Below are 18755 nucleotides of genomic sequence, written 5' to 3'. Positions count from 1 at the left end.
ACCTATGTTGCAGGATATGCAACGAGACTTATATGTAACAAACACCACAAATATTTAATAAAAAATTTAATAGTGATTAATTTTTTACAACTTTTATACAAATTAACAGATCTTAGTGCTCAAATAGTATAAAAAACAATTACATTAAGAACTAAATAAATAGCAAGTGCATCGATTAGAAAATAAAATTGTTCAAGTGAGCTCATTGTGAGTAAAAATAAAATTACTGATTACAATCACAGATGAAGTACATTTGAGAGCCATCTTCATTACAAAACATTCAATTTCAAATCACTTGTCGAATTTGTAAAATATAAAAATTATTAAAAAGCAAAATCTAAAGAATTAAAGCTAACAATGCTGAAAATAAAATGTCATTATATTAAAGTAGGAATAAACGCGTATGTATATCTTATTTTTAATTAAATAATGAAGACTGAAAAAGAATGTGTTTGATAATATAAAAGAGCAACAGCATTTACGATACGATATCTTATTTTAGCTTAAATATCAACTGCCAAAGCTCCAATAACGATGGCTCTATTCTGTATGTGAATAATATTATGATATGAAGTACTCATTTTGAGCCGCTGAGGCCGGATAGTAAGAATAATTTATTAATATATACGCGAGTGCTGAAGATAGAAAAGGTCGCATTGATTTAGAGAGCAATAGTGTGTCTCTATTATGCGAGTAAGTTGTTAACTTATTTTCATTCAGCTATTAATCTTTGTGGTTAACGTGTTATTGCGCTATGCGACAAAGCTTTTTTGGCAGTTGATATATTTAAGTAAAGAAACACTTTGATGCAGATTTGGAGACTTAAACAGTCAAACAATCTTAAGCAAAGTTACCAGGTACGTTTGATACTCAACCTAAAAACATTTCAGTCGGCGCCTACAGTTGCCAACATTCTCTAACGGTTACAGCAAAATTACAGTACATAGGTACACTAATCGCCAATTTACTTATAGTAAGTTACTTTCTCCTAATGACTGTTGATTATAGCAACTATTCATGTACCTATCAATTGACAACACGAAATAAGTGCAGATAATATAGAACTCGAAAAATCGATATGGCGTAGCAACCAAGCCTAAATTTCAATTATTGGTTCACCTATCTAATTCTTCAAGGCACAAACTGGTCGTTTGAATCAAATAATACAGCTTTGTCAAAATCTTATTATAAAAGTAATTGATAAAAATAATTTAGAAAAGCTAGGACCAGCGTAATTCATTACATCCATACATTACATAGGTTTACTACATACATTCATCTGAATCTCTTAAAATCGATAAAAAATACTATAAGCAGCCATTTAAAAAATCGACAGCTCTCTTTTTTAATAATTTCTTTGTAAATATTTAAGGCAGATCGAGGCACTTAAGTTTACAACCATAATAAGCACATTCTGTAATCAGATATAAACACTGAAAACAGTTAAACGTGAAATTACCATCTATGGCATTAATAAATTAATCGTTAATTTTACTTTTTAACATTAACTTTGTAGCTTGGTTTGTGCTTTTGTTGCATTCATTTGTTCTCATGTTCTGATTCGACTCTTGACTTCTTCAAGTACTTATCAGAGGAATGGATTCTTTGAGTTTATAATCCCTGTGTTGTTTGGCGATGGCTGGAAACAGATTACACATAAGATTACAATTGGTATTACACATGGTCTTATCAATTTGGTAAACCGTATCATGCGTCATTTCGACGGCCATCCAAGAAATACAGTTTTAAATTAAACCTGATATGCAGTTCTATGAACTGTTGCGAAAACACAGTTGGGAAATAAAAATCTATAATATTATCGTTTCCTGTATATATACTTATGCAAAAGATAAGCATATGCTTCATTCATTTGTGTATAAAATATGAATATTTTGTTTGAGTGTGTTAATGATAGTGTCAGTCTGATACTCATGTGATAAGCATTCGTTATTGAACTAATCTACTTGAAAATTGTCTAGACACGACCGAAGATCTATAGGTTATCAAATAATCTTATGTCGCGCGCTTATAAGCGAAGCGCGTTTAGAACTACGCAATTTGATTCTGTCGACAGAAAAGCCTTAAAGGGTTATTTTTGATCTTTAGTAATATCTAAAAAAATAAATAAAAAGCCTATGAAGCGGGGATGGTCCAGCGGTAAGGCGGCAGGCGCCCGCCTGTTTCAGGTCTATACATGAAAACTACCATTAGTTTTCTATCATGCCACCACTTGATTGGTGTAGGAAAACATCGAGAGGAAACCTGCATACTACTTGATGTTGATTGTGCATGCGACTTGTCACCAGATGGCGGTAGGTGTCTTAAAAGTCATGTCAGAATCTTTAGATGACTTGAAATAATCAAATAATAATAAAAAAAATCAAAGCCTAAGTCATATGAAATAGTCCTTTTTTGCCCTTGAATTCTACAACGCCAATCATTGTGATGCCGAATCATGATGATTCCAAGTGTTTACATAGCATTGCAACAAATTGCAATTAAGTATTCATAATAACAATTTTAGCAGGCGAACACTACATTCAACTAACTAATAGCGCTGAATAAATACAGATTTGGAGCAGGAGAGCAAAAGGTTAGTGGGTGCTGACATCATGCCAAATAGCATCTCTAATACCGGCTATACACTATTGGAAAACAGTTCGCCGAACTTTGCGGTTCGACGTAGATTGCTGGTATTTCTTTGCGGTAATAGAAAGCTCACATACAAACTACGCAATGTACAATGAATCACGTCGACATCTGTCTGAGTCCGCCGATAATGAGTATGCCGACGTAAAGATTCCTAATTGAAACGATCGGGGAGCGCGTGCGTGTCTCATCCACACGCGCTCTGCGATTTGGAGCCATATTTGAATAGCATGCGCAATACCACCCAGTGATTAACCTCATGCCAAATAAGAATTATTTAGGATTACTTGTAATTGATCAATGAATAAATTGTTATTCGAGGCCGAAATAGAGTCTAAATCTTAAAATTAATATAACTAGCCATTGCATCAAGTTCTTTTTTAATTTAATGAGGTACTGTAAAGTTATAGGTACTACTTATCCATATTTCCATACTAATGTTATGTGAAAGTCTAAACAGATTTCGATTAAATTTAAAACATATATAGCTAATAACCTCAGGTCAAACGTTGGCTACCGCGGAGCTGCAGGCAACAGCTATTTATCTATTATGTATTGAAACATCTAATTTAATTATATTTTAATATCAAAAATAAATAAGACAATAAATTGTATTTTCTTAGTTACCTTCTTTTCCCTCTGAGTTAACAGGTGTATTAAATTGTATTACTTATGAAAAGTAAAGAGAGAGATATATAAAAATTTAATTTATTGTAATTAATAATTAATAGAGCTTAACATATTGAAAAATTGTTTGCTGTATTTAAAGCATGCCACTTGATATGATGTCAATTAATACAGGATATAAACATCGAATCAATTAGCATACCTTATTGTAGCTCAAATAATAATTTTATAATGAATCATCCATCACATTAAACTTTGTGTTAGTATATCAATGTTCTGCAATTAGCAGTTATTTATAAACATCTGCATTTACATTTACACATTTTGCATCCTGTTAATGTTGCTAATTATGCAACAATGAATTGACCTAGTGACCCTAATATTTGAAACCTAGACTACACTCTATATTTTCTTACGAGTATGAGTCCTAAAATGTAAACAGTAATTAAAGTACTTATTGTTGAAAATAAATCAAATATTAGTGCAAAGTTAAAGTAACGAAATATATGTATGTAGCTACCACGAAAATAATTTCCTAAAAAATGTAATTTAACTTAATTTGCTGTATAATCATAAAAATACATGTATGTTTGTTAAAACATACATACATATATGCAAAAGGTACTGGACAGATTGTTTTGAAACTTGGTACATGAGTAGAATATAACCTGGAATAACACATATGGTACTTTTTTATCCTGAGCTAAGCCCCGGGGCGCAGCAAGTAAATAATAAGACTTGAAAAATAAACAGAATTTAGGTTATTTTGAAAGATAGCAAGAAGATGAGAATAAAATATTTTCTGCATTGTACTAATGTTTAATAACTTTGATACCAATTTGGTGATGATCATAAGGTTTTTTAACACAATGACTCAACTACACAGGTTTGGGCTTGTTTTTCTTAACAAGGACACTGTCATGATAGACAGGAAATATTTATCTACATTTCCTGTCAATAAAATCTTTGCCTTGGAAATGCCATGTGGCCATTTTATCTCAACCCTTGGTAGCCTTAGTTTGGCCACAGGTCACTAACTATATTTATTCCAAAATTCATTTGTTAATCAAAATAGGCACAGTCGTTTAGCCAGTGTGACGAGACACAGACTTTAGCATTTATAATTTTATATGGAAGTATGGATAACTTGGATGAAAACCATTAAATTAAAAAATACATAAGACAACTTAATGTATTGGGTAGGTAGAATAGTAGCATAGCATTTGCATGTATAATTGAGATATTCTTACCATAAATGGATTAACTGGAACTGAATGCGCTGAAACAGTACTCCATCCTCCATTAAAGGGATTTTTACTATTAGCAAACAGGTCATTGGTAGTTGAACTTTGGAATGGATTCTTATTGCTTATATTGCCACCTTCCTCTGAAAAACAATTTAAATTATTAATTTCAAAAAATACAGGTTAATAACTCAAGTATAGTTAAATTATTATTCAAGAATCAATTGTTAAATAATGAAAGGAAAGAAATTCAAAGTGGTATTAGACTAGACTATATTTGATAAATTACTATTTTCACTTGCATTGATGAAGTTGATATATTTATTTATTTGTCATAATAGCAAATGAAAATAACTCAAGTTTCCTCACAACATTTTCCATATCTAGCAAAAATTTGATTATCCTGTCATGCATAAAAAAGTTAAAACATACTCTAAACTAATAACTCTAAAATATGATAAGTTATTGCACTTTATAATATTTGAAATTGACAAAACATAGTTTAGAGTATGTTTTAACTTTTTTTATGAATTACAGGGTTACTCACCCATAATTTTTAAATTTTGTTGTCGTAATGCCATATCCAAATCTGCAAGGGCAGCATAGCGATCATCTATAGTGAATAAATTGAATTTAATAGTTATTTTGTGTCTAAAGATCTAATTTAAAAGTTTAAGAATATGTAATAAGTGGACCAGCCTTTCTCATATAATATTTTAAGTTTGAATCAGAGATATATAAGATATTTTTTAAATCAGTGCATATTTCCAGGATGCAGTGTTGCACTACCAGCTGATTTGGTAGCTTCTTTCTTCTTCTTTTACTGTAGCTGGCACCATGATTCTCTATTTTATCCTAAATGATGGGCATATTTATAAGTGCATGAACCTATGTTAATCTCATATCTGTTTTAGGATGTCATTTAGTATATACATATACATTAGTATGTACATAGTATAATCATTATGTTTGAGGCCTATCAAGGTAATAAAAAGAAATAATAAGTAACAAATTGGGCAGGTTAAAAAAAAAAGTTGTAAAAAAAATTGCCTAACAGGAAAAAAGAAATAAAACTTACTTGATGTTGATGTTGGAGTATTAAAAGCATTGAACATAGGGGTAGAGGCGGCAGATTGCATTGTAAAATTGTTTGAGTTGTTGTTGTATTGACTGCTGTTATAAATGTTTGCTGTAGAGAAATCAACAGGAAAACTAAAAAAAAGAAGCAGAAATTCAAATTTAAAATGATTCATATACAATAACCTTGTAACAATTTAGTGGAGAAATTATAAAGAAACTCACTCAGGTACTGAAGCTGTGATGGATGTTGATGTAGGCATGCTTATATTGTTTAGCAGTGGCTGAGAGAAGTTATTAACTGGCCTAGCCACTCTATGGCTTGAATCATTGAGAGCAGGATGTGTATTGTTCACCACTTTCGCCTGACTCATTGTATTGTTATTTACTGTAGCTTTCGACGTCTGTGGCAAAGCCGCTGAAATTGATATCAGTGGAGTAGAGCTTGCTGCATTGTTCAATTTTATTTTCGCTTTATTCTTCATTGATGAATTGCCATTTACGACTAAATTACCCAATGGCGAATCCAAGTAGTATCGTTTCTTCTCGTATTTATCAGACATAAAATCTTTCACGCTTTGTTCGTCAGTAAAGTTCACACTTTCACCCTCGTACAGGCCTAACCACACGCGCCTGCAATAATCGTTACCCCTCGCTTTTATGTATTCTAACTCTTCTGGAGTAAACGTAGCCATTGATATGGACTTGACTCGATGCGGCGGCGTCAGCCCACGTCTGAAAAAAGATAGTACTTAACTAATTTCCCGTTTGTTAGAGAATCACAAATAACGTAGTAGTATTACTTACAACATTCCCGAACATTTTGAACACACGAAGGAACCGATCGTCGTGTTAACATACGTTGGACCCCTTTGGTTGCAATCCAAGCAATATTTATTACCATTCACAGAAATTAGTTCACGTAAAATTTCTAAATTTTTATCATCCTGCTTTCGACGATTTGCAGCCATTTTTGAATGTTTGTATGCAGCTGTGCTTGGATTGGTCGGTTACTAAATTTTTTGATTGATTGGATGAGGAATGAATGGATGGAATGAATGAGTAGCAATGACACTTGCTTGACATTTGACGTAACTTATCCATAGACAATGATATATATTTTTGCAATTCATTCAAAGTTCGTTCGTTTTAGCACGTCACACATTTATACGTGCATACATATGCAGTTCGCGCTCTTGTAGGTAGAAAAAGCTATACAAACCCCGTCACATCTTTCATTGAAAGAAAGTTAAGTAAAATACATGAGAAGAAACTACACAGAGTGATAACACTTTTGCAACTCAAAACGTGCCTCAATCTACCATTTTATGGTAACCACCACCACATAGTGGTAGTTTTAGGCACGTTTTTCTTTCCGAAGTTTAGCTGGATTGGGCCCGGAGATTAGTTATACACGGATGTTTCGTCCGAGGCTAAAACAAAAAAATGTTATTAGAAGCCATAGATTTAAGAACATTACAATGTATGTACTGAAGAAGCGCTAAATTTTAGATTGACATAATTATCATGGAATTAGTAGGTACTCCGTAGGAAGTACGTACTACATTCATGATTAATATACATTTCATTCGTTCATTTTTAGAATCGATAAAATAAGGTAGGTAGATAAAAATAATACGATGTTGGTAAAGCAAGTGTGGAGTGGAATTCTTGGTACCTACCTTGGTGTAGGTAGGTTACACGAGTAATATAAAATAGATACATAAATATTACATTTATTGTATAAAGTGAATTTCGAACTAATAAGATGTCAGTAAAACCTTTATCATTATGTCGATTATGTATGAAAAAATATAACTATAACGAATTGTTTAAAATAGATAATGAAAATGCCGCCCTTGACTCTGTAATATTTTTTTGTGTTGATATTAAGGTAAGATAATTCCAAGTGCATATGCACCTACATAACATACTGGCTAAATATAAATACTTTTTTAGAATTTATTTACAGGTTTCTTTTGTATTATTCATAGATGCAACCAGGAGATGGACTGCCAGAAGTAATATGTATAGATTGTCTGAGAAAAGTTAGAATGTTTTATAACTTTAAAAAAAATTGTTTAGAAGTGGATTTAAGATTAAAACATACAATATTAGAAACAGCTAAACATAATATAGATACAAAAAGAGCTATTGGAGTAAATGATATTTTTTCAAATAGAACGGAAATTACACCCAACGACTGCACTTCTCCAAAAAACAATTGCCTTGAAAGTTGGAGCGAAAAAATTAATGCAGCTGCTCACATAAAGAAAATCAATAATTTTAACAATATATATCAATGCGAACAATGTGGGCAAACTTTTAAATTGAAAACAGATTTAGAGAGACACATGACTGTTCATTCAGGGATAAAACCATATATATGTAAATTATGCCACAAAGGATTCACACGAGCTGGAAACAGAATGATCCATATGAGATCTCATTTGGAAATAAAACCGTATATTTGTGAAACATGCGGAAGGACGTCGACAAAACGTTCGGATTTAATAAGACATATGAAAATACACAGTGATGAAAAAAATTACTCGTGTTTGCTATGTAATCGCAAGTTTAAGCGATCATTTGATGTTAACAATCATATGCGTACACATAATGGATTGCGACCATATAAATGTAAAGTTTGCGAAAAGACCTACACGTCTCTGAGTGGATTGCGGAAACATAATAAAAATTATTGTAAAAATGATTAAATTAAACAATTACACATTTATAAAATAATTTTATTAGTACAATTTCGTGTTACATGTAACAAAGAAATTATTTGCGGAAAGTTTTTGAAATATCACTTCCTTTTTCTTTTTTGTTAGCTATTCTGGATCCAAATTGTAGAGCACGTTTAGGTAAAGTTGCAACATCTATTAATCCCAATTTATAAGCGACAAGCCTCAACATAAGTTTGTCACCAATTCCATTTTCCAAATTTTCAGCAGGAAAACATCTATAAAAAATATATTATAAATTAAAAGAAAATATTGTATTTTGAAATACACTAATTAAGTACATTACATTTTATACATACTTTAGCCAAGGTTTCAATTCTAAAACAAATTTTGAAAAATCTTCATCCAGATATGGCAAGCGGGGTTGCCTACCGTGATCACAAATCACCCGGTTATCACGAGCCAAATTCCGAAATGAAATTCGTGACCAATCTAATAATAATTCTTTACGGAGTCCAGTCCAACCTTTTCTTTTAAATGCATTCCTATGTCTAGTATATCCGCCAAATAATTCATCAGCTCCTGATCCTAAAAGTAATACCTGCAAGTAATATGTTTAATTAAAGTTAATTTCAAAAAGTAAAGAAGTAAATCAATATAGGTATGTATTATTATACTGACCCTGCAAGGAGATACATTTTTTTCATCTTCGCCTCTTGCAGCGAACCACAGAGCAGAACCAAGACTTTCATCTAAAATGGTCTGTCTTGGGTAAACCAAGTCTCCAATAATTGACTCTTGCATGATTTCTAGCATTTCTCTTGTTATATTTACTTCTTTAAATACCCATTTCCTAAAATTAAAGATAGGTACAATTGTTTGGTATGAGACAATTTTAATAGATTTACGTATGTACATACTCGTTTACGCACCTCGATGGGCACAGTTTTCGTAATTCTTGTAAAGATTGCTTTCCCGTTTTTCGGTCTGGTACTTCAAAGGTAGAATTTCCGTCTTTTTCGAATGCGACATTGATAAGATCAATAATTTGTTCTTCCGGTAAGTACTTATTTGCCATGAAAGCTAAGATAGAACAATCTAATCCTCCGGAAAATAAAATACCTGTAGTACAGTGATTGCAAGTTGTATTATTAGAAGCCAAACAATCTTTACATTTATTGGGCTGTTGTTTTAGTCTTATTTGAACACTCTTGGAAAGCAAATCAATAATTTTTGATACCATGTCATTGATAATATTATTATCCATTAATTTCTTCATCACATCTAATTTTCCAGTAGTATTCTCAGTTACGTTTTCTATATATTTTACTATATTGTCCTAAAATATAAATAATTTGGTTGTATCATTAAATAATGTAAGGTTTTATTGATTTAATAAGAAAATTACCTTATCATCCAGTTGTATACTATCATCAAAAGGGAAAATAAATTCATCATCTGGTAAACATTGTTGATTTTGCACTATTGATTTCCACTCTTCTAAACTTGTTGTATCACTGATTTCACAATTCCATGGTACAAGTGTCATATCATTACTTTTTATATTTAATACATAGATATGTGTAGCTGGCACTTCTATACATTCATATTTTCTACCTAAAACATAACAAGAATATCAATAACGAGTTCTAAAAAAGACAAAATTAATATCAATTTAAAGACATACCTAAAACACTGCTAATTAGTAACGAACTTTCATTTTTATAAAATAACATGCTGTTTCTTCCTAGTTTGTCTCTTGCAAAATATAAATCTTGTGTTAGTTTATTATAATAGATTAGACTAAATGGACCTTTTAATGATTTCAGTTCTATAACAATGTCTTCTGATGATAGGATCTGTAATATTAAGTAAAAAATATTTTGAAATACATATCATATATGTCAATACTAATTTAATTTGTAAGCTCAATAGACTACTTGTACAAGCACATGGGTAAGTACACACTAATAAAGTTAAAATAGGTACTAACTGATGCATTATCTAGTTTTTCCATGATTTGTTGTGTATCACTTTTTTCATTGGTCCAGGTTTCATCAAATATATCACCATTATACAAAAGAACCCCTGTCTCTGTTTGAACTGGTTGTACTGTAGGTTCTAGTCCTTGCATCCATAATACCGAACCATAGAAAAGTATAGTAATTCCGTCATCTAAATAAATTTCAGTACAACTGTTGCAATCAGGTCCTCTATTTTTATTCCTTTCTAAAATTCTGTCATCATTCTGTAATATTTAAGTTAATAATTAGCATAATACCTAAGGAAAAAATAAACCACACACATCAGAACCAAGGCCTTGTAAGAAAGTATAGTAAGGTTATGATTAATTAATCATCCCGAGTTCTCTGGATTGGACTCTGGATTATAAATTGATGCTTACGCGGATAAGGCTTTTTCCTGTATAACAAATTTCACAAATAATTCCACACATGATTCACAAAACAGTAAGTAACAGTTAAAAATGATATTCGGAGGAATAAAAACAATGTAGATAAACAGTTGAACTAGAAACTACTGAATGAAATGAGTGCCATTAGTTCATAGACAAACATTGTTTCTACATTGCTGCCAAATTAATCGAATCGCATGGATGGAATTAGATGAATCATGAATCAATCTAATGAAAATTCGGAAAGAATATCCTTTTTTCACTTCAATTTTTAATTTATAATCTTTTTTAAATTGTTTTTCTTTGTCGATTGTCAATGTTAAAACGTCAGTTATTGTCACTATCACAGGCTGTCAGAGTCATTTGATTGATTTTTATTGCATTTGGATGGTTGAGTGGTTGCGGAAGAAAACAGACAGATGAGAATGAGACGTGGTTTCCACAGTTGGTTGGTTTGTCTTTTATGAATTTTTCAAAATAGGTACATCACAATACAATATTTTTCAATTATTTCTAAATCATCGAAACACTCGTTTTGATATCATTTTATAGACGAAGATAGACATGACATCGACAGAGCAAGATAACACAGAAAAAGCTGAGGAAGAGACTTCTGAGAACAATGAAGAAAATGAGAAAGCAGCTCTTTTGGAGTATATATCTAACCTAGAAGCAAGAATTAAACAAAAAACAGAGATGCGTAATCAGAATTTAACTTGTGTTCGTCCACCTGAAAATCATTTTTCAAAGTTGGACTCTGGTTTGAAGAAGAACACTACATTTGTGAAAAAGTTAAAATCTTTTAGTGCTTCTCAAATGGAAGCTCTGTTGAAAGACTTCAGCGTCTTGAATTTGACCAAATATATATCTGAAGTTGCTGCTGCTATTGCTGAAGCAAAGTTGAAGATGTCAGATATTCCAGCTGCAATTAATTTGTGTTCAGCACTTCATCGCACTTATGTAGATTTCTCATCTAATTTTTTTGAGAATTGGCAGAAGATACTGACATTCAAAGCCACAGATAAAATTACAAATTCTTCTAAATTGCGTGTAGACATAAGATTTTATGCTGAACTGGTAGCAGTAGGAATTTTTGCAAATAAAACTGGTCTGCCACTATTGGGAAATGTACTCACTGTACTTATAAACATGGATAAAGAGGAGCACAATAATATACCAATCTTATTGTCTTTTTGTAAACATTGTGGTGAAGACTATGCTGGTCTTATGCCGAAGAAAATCAGAGACACTGCAGAGGTAATTTTACTTAATATGTTCTTTTATGGAGCATTAAATTTTATGGAGGGTATGTTACAGAAAACTGCTTTCATTCTTTTGAATTATTTTTGAAAGATTTGAAATGTATAAAGTATAATTTCTTTTCAATCACAAACTTTCATATATTCATGAAGAGCAAACTATTTTTTATACTCTCCACTGAAAACCTTTCAGAAGCTCAACATCACTGTTCCAAGGAACACTTTCTTGCCAGCGGAGAAGCAGACCGTGGTGCGGACATTGCTGAAAGAGTACTTCCTGTCTCTGACGAAACACCTAATGGCTGTAAGGACACAATTGCAAGCACTCCATGCAGCCAACCAGCGCACTTTGCACACTAGAGGAGAACTGTCCCAAGAGAGAAAAGACCAATTAGAATTACATCAGGTATCACCTAGTTTTTACTGAACTGGCTTCAACCAATGATGGCTTCAGCTATCATTTTGACTTCCCTTATCTGCTTTTCTGGTCCATGCTTAAATTAATTACAATTAAATAATTTTGGTTTCTGTACAATTAATATTTTTTTTATTTTCCAGGCAACCTATGACAAATTGTTGGGTGGAGCCCAAAGTTTTGCAGAGGTCCTCGGGGAGGAGTTGGGAGAGGCAGGGGAGCCCCCAACTCTGTCTCTTGTGGTGACAGAGACCCAGGGCACTGTCAGTATTGGTGGGACGGAGGAGTTCAACATGCAAGCGGGTACAGACCCATGGCAGGATGAGGATACTAGAACATTCTATACATGCTTGCCTGACTTGAAAGTGTTCATGCCAAACTATCAACCTAAAGAGGTAGAAATTTCTTCAACTTAAATTGTTGGAAAAACAAAAGAAATGTTATTATATAATGCCTTGTGAATATTTTACAAAATTAATTCTCACTGACTTAGAATTTTATTTAGTTTAATTTAGCTCATAAGAGCTGAAGCTGAACAGAAGAAATAAGTAATGTTAAAATTGTATGCATCAATATAACTTTAACATTATTTGTTTTTTCGTATGAGTCCACAAGTGTTATCATTATTCTTACAGAATTTTTTAAAATATGTTGGTATATGTATTCTGTAAATTCATGCTATATTTCTATTATTTTAGACAGTGAAAAGTAAGACAGAAGTGACAGAGGAGATGCTAGATGAAGATCTAAAGGAGGATGAACTCAGTGACGGTGAGGAACCTCCAACTGTCCCAGATGTAGAGCAGGAAGAAACTCAACCATCTAATATTTCTAACAAGTATGTACATCTTTATATTTTACTAATTGCCTGTACTTCTTCTAAAAAGGACAACTAAATTGGGAAGACTGTGTAGGCCACAGTCTTCCCAATTTAGTTGCCATTGATGTTTATCAATGGCAGCTGCTTGAACCACTTGAGATTTACTGATGATTTAATACTATTACAAGAAACCCAAGCACATTTCAAACTAAGATAAATGATTTTATAGCAAATGAAAGTAAAGAAGTTGGCCTAGAAATTAACGTTAGCAAATCAACATAGAAATTGAGGGGATGAAATGTGAGTATGTGAAGGAGTATGTGTATTTAGGACAAATCATCTCACCCAATGATTGCATGACAAAAGAAGTCAATAAAAGGATAGCCAGTGGGTGGAAAAGATACTGGTCCTTAACAAGAACCTGAACACCCACATCAAATCTAAGGCTTTTAATACTAGCATCCTACCCTGCCTAACATATGGCTGCGAAACTTGGGCTCTAACCAAAAAGCATATAAAGCAAGAGAGATTAGCTAAGTGCGAAGGAGCCATGGAGAGAAGCATATTGGTTGTGAGACTGACGGACCAAATAAGGAACTCAGAGATAAGGAAAAGAACCAAAGTTACCGACATACTCTATCGCATCGACCATCTGAGGTGGGGCTGGGCAGGTCATATGCTGCAATGTCAGTCAAACAAATGGAGCAAACAGATAACCTACTGGTATCCCAGAGATGGTCAAAGAAAACGAGGTCGCCCTAGAACAAGGTGGAAAGGCGAGTTAAGCCTAACATTGGGATCTAACTGGACAAGAGTGGCTTTAGACAGACCAGTGCAGACAGTTGGAGGATACCTTTGCCAAAAGCCACACTGAGCTCAGAGATATCTTATAAGATTTTTTTCAATCGAAACTTGATCTAAGCTCAGTAACAGAAGGCTAATTATAATTATATAATTATAATAGTCGCCTGTCCTGGCTTCCCTCGGGTAAAACCATAAAGAAATAGATAAAGCCTATGTTACTCCTCCTGTAGGTTTCTTTTGCCTCTGTGATAAATTTTATCAAAACCAGTACAGTAATTTTTTTATTACACACAAAAAAATAAAATACAAATCTTTTCTCTTTTTAATATTAGTATGGATATATGTTACAGCTAAACCCCAAAGTGGTGTAGTTGGTCTATATAAAGAAAACTGGGTTGGTTCTTCTAAATTGTACCACTATACAATTTCGTTCACTACGGACATCCTTAGAGAACGAAATTGCCGATAATTGTGAATTGTTGAGAGATGTCAATCTATAAATATTTGAATTATCATTAGTAATGATTAATTCATTTGTTAAAATACCAATGAAATTTCAGTTTTGGAAAATTGCAATGTTTTTTATTATTTGCAGATATGCCCTAGATGCATTCTTAAATGAACTGCCCAACTGTATCAACAGAGAACTGATAGACAATGCTGCAGTCGACTTTGTTCTGAATCTCAATACAAAGAACAATCGTAAAAAACTAACAAGAGTTCTATTCAGTGTTGCCAGAACAAGACTTGATTTATTACCATTTTATTCAAGATTTGCAGCCATATTATATCCAGTGTTGCCAGATGTCTGTGTAGATTTATGTCAAATGCTAAAGCAAGATTTCAAGTATCATGTGAGGAAAAAGGATCAAATTAACATTGAATCTAAGGTATGTATGTAGATGTAATTAAGTCCTATTGCAATAATTTTTTTTAAAGATGATCTTCACTTGACCTTTTCAATTTTTTTTTGTTAAATCTATTTTTTGTCGAGGCTTCAGTTGCTTGGTATGCCAGCCTCATAGAAAAAATCCATTTTATTTGCTATTATGTCTGCCTTTGTATCATCACCCCTCCAGATTGTATATGCACCAACGATAAAAACTTATTTTCAGATTAAAGTGGTCAGATTTATAGGAGAATTGGTGAAATTTGGATTATATTCAAAGATGGAAGCCTTATATTGTGTGAAAGTGTTGCTACATGACTTCAAGCACCATCACATTGAGATGGCTTGCAATTTGTTGGAAACTTGTGGCAGATACTTATATTGCAATCCTGATACACATCAGCGCACTATGATTTATTTACAGCAAATGATGAGGAAAAAGGTACAGTCAATTTGTATATTTTTTTAATTTTCTTATCACATAGTTGTCAGTGTGTTTGTAGTCTAGGTAACAACCTTTTATTTGTCAGGAATGGAATGGAATTTGATTTCATAAATTGGAATAACTGAAATCCAATATTGAATTACTGACAATATAAAAATAACATTATTTTTACTCAATTTTACAGACCGTGTCAGCTCTAGATTCGCGTTACGTGACGCAAATCGAAAACGCTTTCTACTACGTATGTCCTCCTGAAGCGCCAGCACAGCCGAAAGAAGAAGAACCTCCGATGCACCAATTCATAAGGAAAATACTCCATGAAGATTTACAGAAAAGCAACGAGGAGAAAATCCTAAGGTTGATGCGTAAACTGAACTGGGACGATCCAGAGATTTCAGCTGTTGCCATCCAACACCTGGCGGGCGGGTGGCGCGTGCGGGCCAGCGCTAGGCGCGCCCTGGCGCGGCTCACGGCTGAGCTGGCCGCCTGGCAGGAGGCTGTGGCGCCGGCCGTCGTTGACACGCTCATAGAGGAAATACGAGTGACTATGGAAGATCCACACCCAAAGTACAACCAGAGAAGAATCGCCACTGTCAGATATCTTGGAGAACTTTACAATTACAAGTTACTGGATTCCCGAGATGTGTTCACCGTTTTGTACTCTTTCATCACATTTGGAGTGACCAATGATCATAGCAATGTGTCGCCTCTAGATCCACCCGAAAATGTGTTCAGATTAAGACTTGTCTGTGCGTTGCTTGAAACTTGCGGGGCGTATTTCAACAGCGGTTCCAGCAAGAAGAAACTGGATTACTTCCTTGTATTTTTCCAGAATTATTACTGGTTTAAATATTCCGATCCTCATTGGACGGATGAGAATAAGTTTCCGATTTACGTGAAATATATATACCAAGAGTGTTTGACGACATTGAGGCCGAAACTAACGTTGTTTACGAGTTGGCAGCAATGTAAAGATGCTATTGAGGAGTTGCGGCAGACGTTGTATCCGGAGCTTGGAGAAGAAGAACAATATGACAATGAGGACCAGGGCGACGACAGCGCGAACGATGGCCTAGATACTATAATGGAAACTGACGATGAAACTGACAACCCTAACCTCCCAGAAGAGAGCTCTGATGAGGAACCAATCACCGAAAACACCGGAACTGAGGAGAATGAAGTGCAAGCTGAGGATATAGCTATTGAACCTAGAAGACCAAATCCTAAACCTGTAAGTGTGCAAATAAAGAAGCTAAATTGGCTAGTTCAATTCCAATTAAGAAATGTAAGAAATTATAAAATAAAATAACCTTCAATTTGTTACTTCAATTTTAATGAATAGATGTAAGATTTTAAACTAGATAGAAAAAGAAAAATGTATAACTAGATAGAAAAAGAAAAAAGAAAAATGTATTTATTTTATATTCTTTAAGGTGGAAGATACAGAGTTTGAGACGGCATTTGAGAAAATGGTGATGGAGAATATAGCGGAGAGACAACGCGAGAGTAGACCTCAACAGCGGGACATAGCGGTGCCGATGACCTGCCGGCAGACGACTAAGAAAACCTACGAGCAGCTGTTGGTAAATGTCTGAATCGTATTTTTTTTTCTTTATCACTATGTTTTTATTTTATGACATTAAAAACAAACTTTTAGAAACTTTGATGCTTCATTGCTGCTATACTAGTAGGAATCACATGAAAAAATATAGAAGTCTGCATTTTTAATAACGATTTCTGTGTAACATCTATATTTACTTGAAGATAGCTCCGTTCGCAGCCTATTTCCAAATGCGACTGAGCCGTGAAAACGTGACAGACAGGCTTTCGCATTATAATGTCGAAAATTGTATTTTTTTCTTGTTGTAGCAAGGTGAGCAAGGCGTAGAGTTTGTGCTGATGGTCAGAAAAGGGACCAAGCCTCAGTATAAGTCTTTTAACGCTCCGCCAGAACTTGCGAGTAACCTTCAACAACAGGCGTTGGCTGATAAACAAGAAATGGAGAGAGTTAAAAGGTAATTTATGTGGAATTTTTGAATACTATCGTACAATGATGTAGCTGGTTTAGCGACCCGCATTGAATCTCGTAACCAGATGAAGCTATTGAAACTTTAAAGTAGTTTTACTTAGACAATGACAATGCAAAGTTATGAATATCTCTGAAACTATAATTTATTTTCATTTTAAATAAAATATTACAGATTGACACTAAATATATCAGAGAGACAAGAAGAGGAAGAATACAGCGCTGAAAGTGGCGGCGGTTCGGGCGGAAGCGGCAACCCTAACAGGGGGCTTCACGTGCGGCAGAAATACCAGCATCCCAAGGGCGCACCCGATGCTGACCTTATATTCGGACCTAAGAAGTTTAAATGAGGAACAGTACGATTAAAATTCAATTTCTGTTCATGCGATTTGAAGCCTTATGACTCGGGTTTAAATTTCAAAATACTTTGTAGGTTCACCCATGTACGTTGTAAAGAGCGACGAGAATAAAGTTTGTTGATTCAAACTTGCTCAAAATGATATCAGTAGTTAATGACATGGTAGAGTTTAAAAACTGCAGTGCTTACAGAAAAAATATTGTCTTCCAATTTAGAATTTGTCGTTAGTAATTATAACATAATGTTTGTACACTAAAATACTCCATAGAATCAGTTTCATCACTTAGGAAAATTTCATTAATCTGTTAAACACGCAGTATAGATGCTTAATAAAATTTATATTCCATTCAACATTTATATTTGTTTTTCTTGGTCTACTTAGTTACGTAATATTTTTAAGTTTACCACATTTCTCGATTTTAGTAAATGCCGGCTCCATACTATCCGCAAACATTTCGCTGAACTTTGGCGTATTCAGTATCAGTATTGCGGGTTTTTCATTGCGGTAAAGAAAATCACTTAAAGTAGGAAGTGTTCATGTATTCGCGTGCACCTGTCGAGTTCGGCGTTAGTGTGGCACGCAATATATACCTAAAAAAGATTTACCTATCTTACTTTCGTAAGCGCGAATGTGATCCAAATGCTGCAGATGTGACGATGTTTGATAATCAATGAAAATAAAGTTGTTTATGTAGGGTCATGCATACCTACCTACTTATATACAAAATGTATTTACATCGCGTCGCAATCGTTGACTCGTATATATTCTGTACCTATTGTATTAAGCACAAGTCTGGGTCAGACTGACCCAGACGCTTGAATAAAGTGCAAGTATATTCACATTCCATGGTTCTCATTTAGTAAATATACCCCAACACCACATTGGTGACTGTAAATACATTTGTATATAGGTAGGTAGGTACCATATTGATATGAAAAAGCGTGACAGTTTGTTGCAAAAAGAATATGCAAATTTATGCTAGAAATATACAAAAGTGAATCAACATTGCGTATTATATTTATATAAGATTGTTTTTATGAC

At 33.5% G+C, this 18755-nt stretch overlaps 3 protein-coding genes and 1 long non-coding RNA gene across 10 annotated transcripts; 2 read left to right on the top strand and 2 right to left on the bottom strand.

Moving 5' to 3' along the window:
- Nucleotides 1–53: 53 nt before the first annotated feature.
- Nucleotides 54–6639, bottom strand: drongo. 2 transcript variants are annotated; one of them, XM_053743752.2, is made up of 7 exons: nucleotides 6405–6639; nucleotides 6112–6332; nucleotides 5823–6015; nucleotides 5599–5732; nucleotides 5068–5133; nucleotides 4527–4663; nucleotides 54–1639 (listed from the first exon to the last, which is right to left on the bottom strand). In XM_053743752.2, exons 1-7 carry the CDS (start codon nucleotides 6566–6568, stop codon nucleotides 1589–1591), a joined length of 966 nt encoding a protein of 321 aa, XP_053599727.1. In that variant the 5' UTR covers nucleotides 6569–6639; the 3' UTR covers nucleotides 54–1588. The 2 variants fall into 2 exon arrangements, with proteins under 2 accessions (XP_053599727.1, XP_053599718.1); XM_053743743.2 differs by having other exon boundaries at nucleotides 5823–6332; nucleotides 6405–6636.
- A 124-nt stretch (nucleotides 6640–6763) lies between these two features.
- Nucleotides 6764–8342, top strand: LOC128669199 (uncharacterized). Of its 3 annotated transcripts, XR_008404620.1 has the most exons (3): nucleotides 7066–7080; nucleotides 7201–7491; nucleotides 7592–8342. It is a non-coding gene; the product is annotated as an uncharacterized LOC128669199 (long non-coding RNA). The 3 variants fall into 3 exon arrangements; XR_008404618.2 differs by having other exon boundaries at nucleotides 6764–7491; XR_008404619.2 differs by having other exon boundaries at nucleotides 6764–7491; nucleotides 7570–8342.
- On the bottom strand, nucleotides 8329–10959 carry LOC128669155 (asparagine synthetase domain-containing protein CG17486). Of its 2 annotated transcripts, none has more exons than XM_053743729.1 (8): nucleotides 10689–10959; nucleotides 10278–10532; nucleotides 10098–10143; nucleotides 9693–9901; nucleotides 9217–9623; nucleotides 8966–9137; nucleotides 8644–8885; nucleotides 8329–8562 (listed from the first exon to the last, which is right to left on the bottom strand). In XM_053743729.1, exons 1-8 carry the CDS (start codon nucleotides 10737–10739, stop codon nucleotides 8382–8384), a joined length of 1563 nt encoding a protein of 520 aa, XP_053599704.1. In that variant the 5' UTR covers nucleotides 10740–10959; the 3' UTR covers nucleotides 8329–8381. The 2 variants fall into 2 exon arrangements, with proteins under 2 accessions (XP_053599704.1, XP_053599696.1); XM_053743721.1 differs by having other exon boundaries at nucleotides 9972–10143; nucleotides 10689–10957.
- Nucleotides 10960–11024: 65 nt separating this feature from the next.
- On the top strand, nucleotides 11025–18068 carry Upf2. 3 transcript variants are annotated; one of them, XM_053743628.2, is made up of 11 exons: nucleotides 11025–11145; nucleotides 11250–11954; nucleotides 12150–12362; nucleotides 12515–12766; nucleotides 13070–13209; nucleotides 14591–14885; nucleotides 15111–15326; nucleotides 15514–16560; nucleotides 16763–16918; nucleotides 17199–17344; nucleotides 17531–18068. In XM_053743628.2, the coding sequence occupies exons 2-11, from the start codon at nucleotides 11262–11264 to the stop codon at nucleotides 17703–17705; spliced, it is 3333 nt and encodes a 1110-aa protein (XP_053599603.1). In that variant the 5' UTR covers nucleotides 11025–11145; nucleotides 11250–11261; the 3' UTR covers nucleotides 17706–18068. The 3 variants fall into 3 exon arrangements, with proteins under 3 accessions (XP_053599603.1, XP_053599592.1, XP_053599611.1); XM_053743617.2 differs by having other exon boundaries at nucleotides 11053–11954; XM_053743636.2 differs by having other exon boundaries at nucleotides 11055–11954; nucleotides 16763–16912.
- Nucleotides 18069–18755: the final 687 nt, after the last annotated feature.

This window comes from Plodia interpunctella, chromosome 1, assembly GCF_027563975.2.
Source record: "Plodia interpunctella isolate USDA-ARS_2022_Savannah chromosome 1, ilPloInte3.2, whole genome shotgun sequence".
NCBI classification, from domain to species: domain Eukaryota; kingdom Metazoa; phylum Arthropoda; class Insecta; order Lepidoptera; family Pyralidae; genus Plodia; species Plodia interpunctella.
This window is presented reverse-complemented; position numbering and strand designations above follow the sequence as displayed.

Coding starts and splice junctions, on each gene's coding strand:
- Upf2 (XM_053743628.2), top strand. CDS start 11,262: ATGACATCGACAGAGCAAGATAACACAGAAAAAGCTGAGGAAGAGACT. Junction 13,210..14,590: donor CCATCTAATATTTCTAACAA/GTATGTACATCT, acceptor TATTATTTGCAG/ATATGCCCTAGATGCATTCT. Junction 16,561..16,762: donor GAAGACCAAATCCTAAACCT/GTAAGTGTGCAA, acceptor ATATTCTTTAAG/GTGGAAGATACAGAGTTTGA.
- drongo (XM_053743743.2), bottom strand. CDS start 6,568: ATGGCTGCAAATCGTCGAAAGCAGGATGATAAAAATTTAGAAATTTTA. Junction 6,333..6,404: donor TCAAAATGTTCGGGAATGTT/GTAAGTAATACT, acceptor ATCTTTTTTCAG/ACGTGGGCTGACGCCGCCGC. Junction 5,134..5,598: donor TACTCCAACATCAACATCAA/GTAAGTTTTATT, acceptor TATTCACTATAG/ATGATCGCTATGCTGCCCTT.
- LOC128669155 (XM_053743721.1), bottom strand. CDS start 10,739: ATGTGTGGAATTATTTGTGAAATTTGTTATACAGGAAAAAGCCTTATC. Junction 10,144..10,277: donor AAAAACTAGATAATGCATCA/GTTAGTACCTAT, acceptor TTAATATTACAG/ATCCTATCATCAGAAGACAT. Junction 8,886..8,965: donor AAAATGTATCTCCTTGCAGG/GTCAGTATAATA, acceptor TATTACTTGCAG/GTATTACTTTTAGGATCAGG.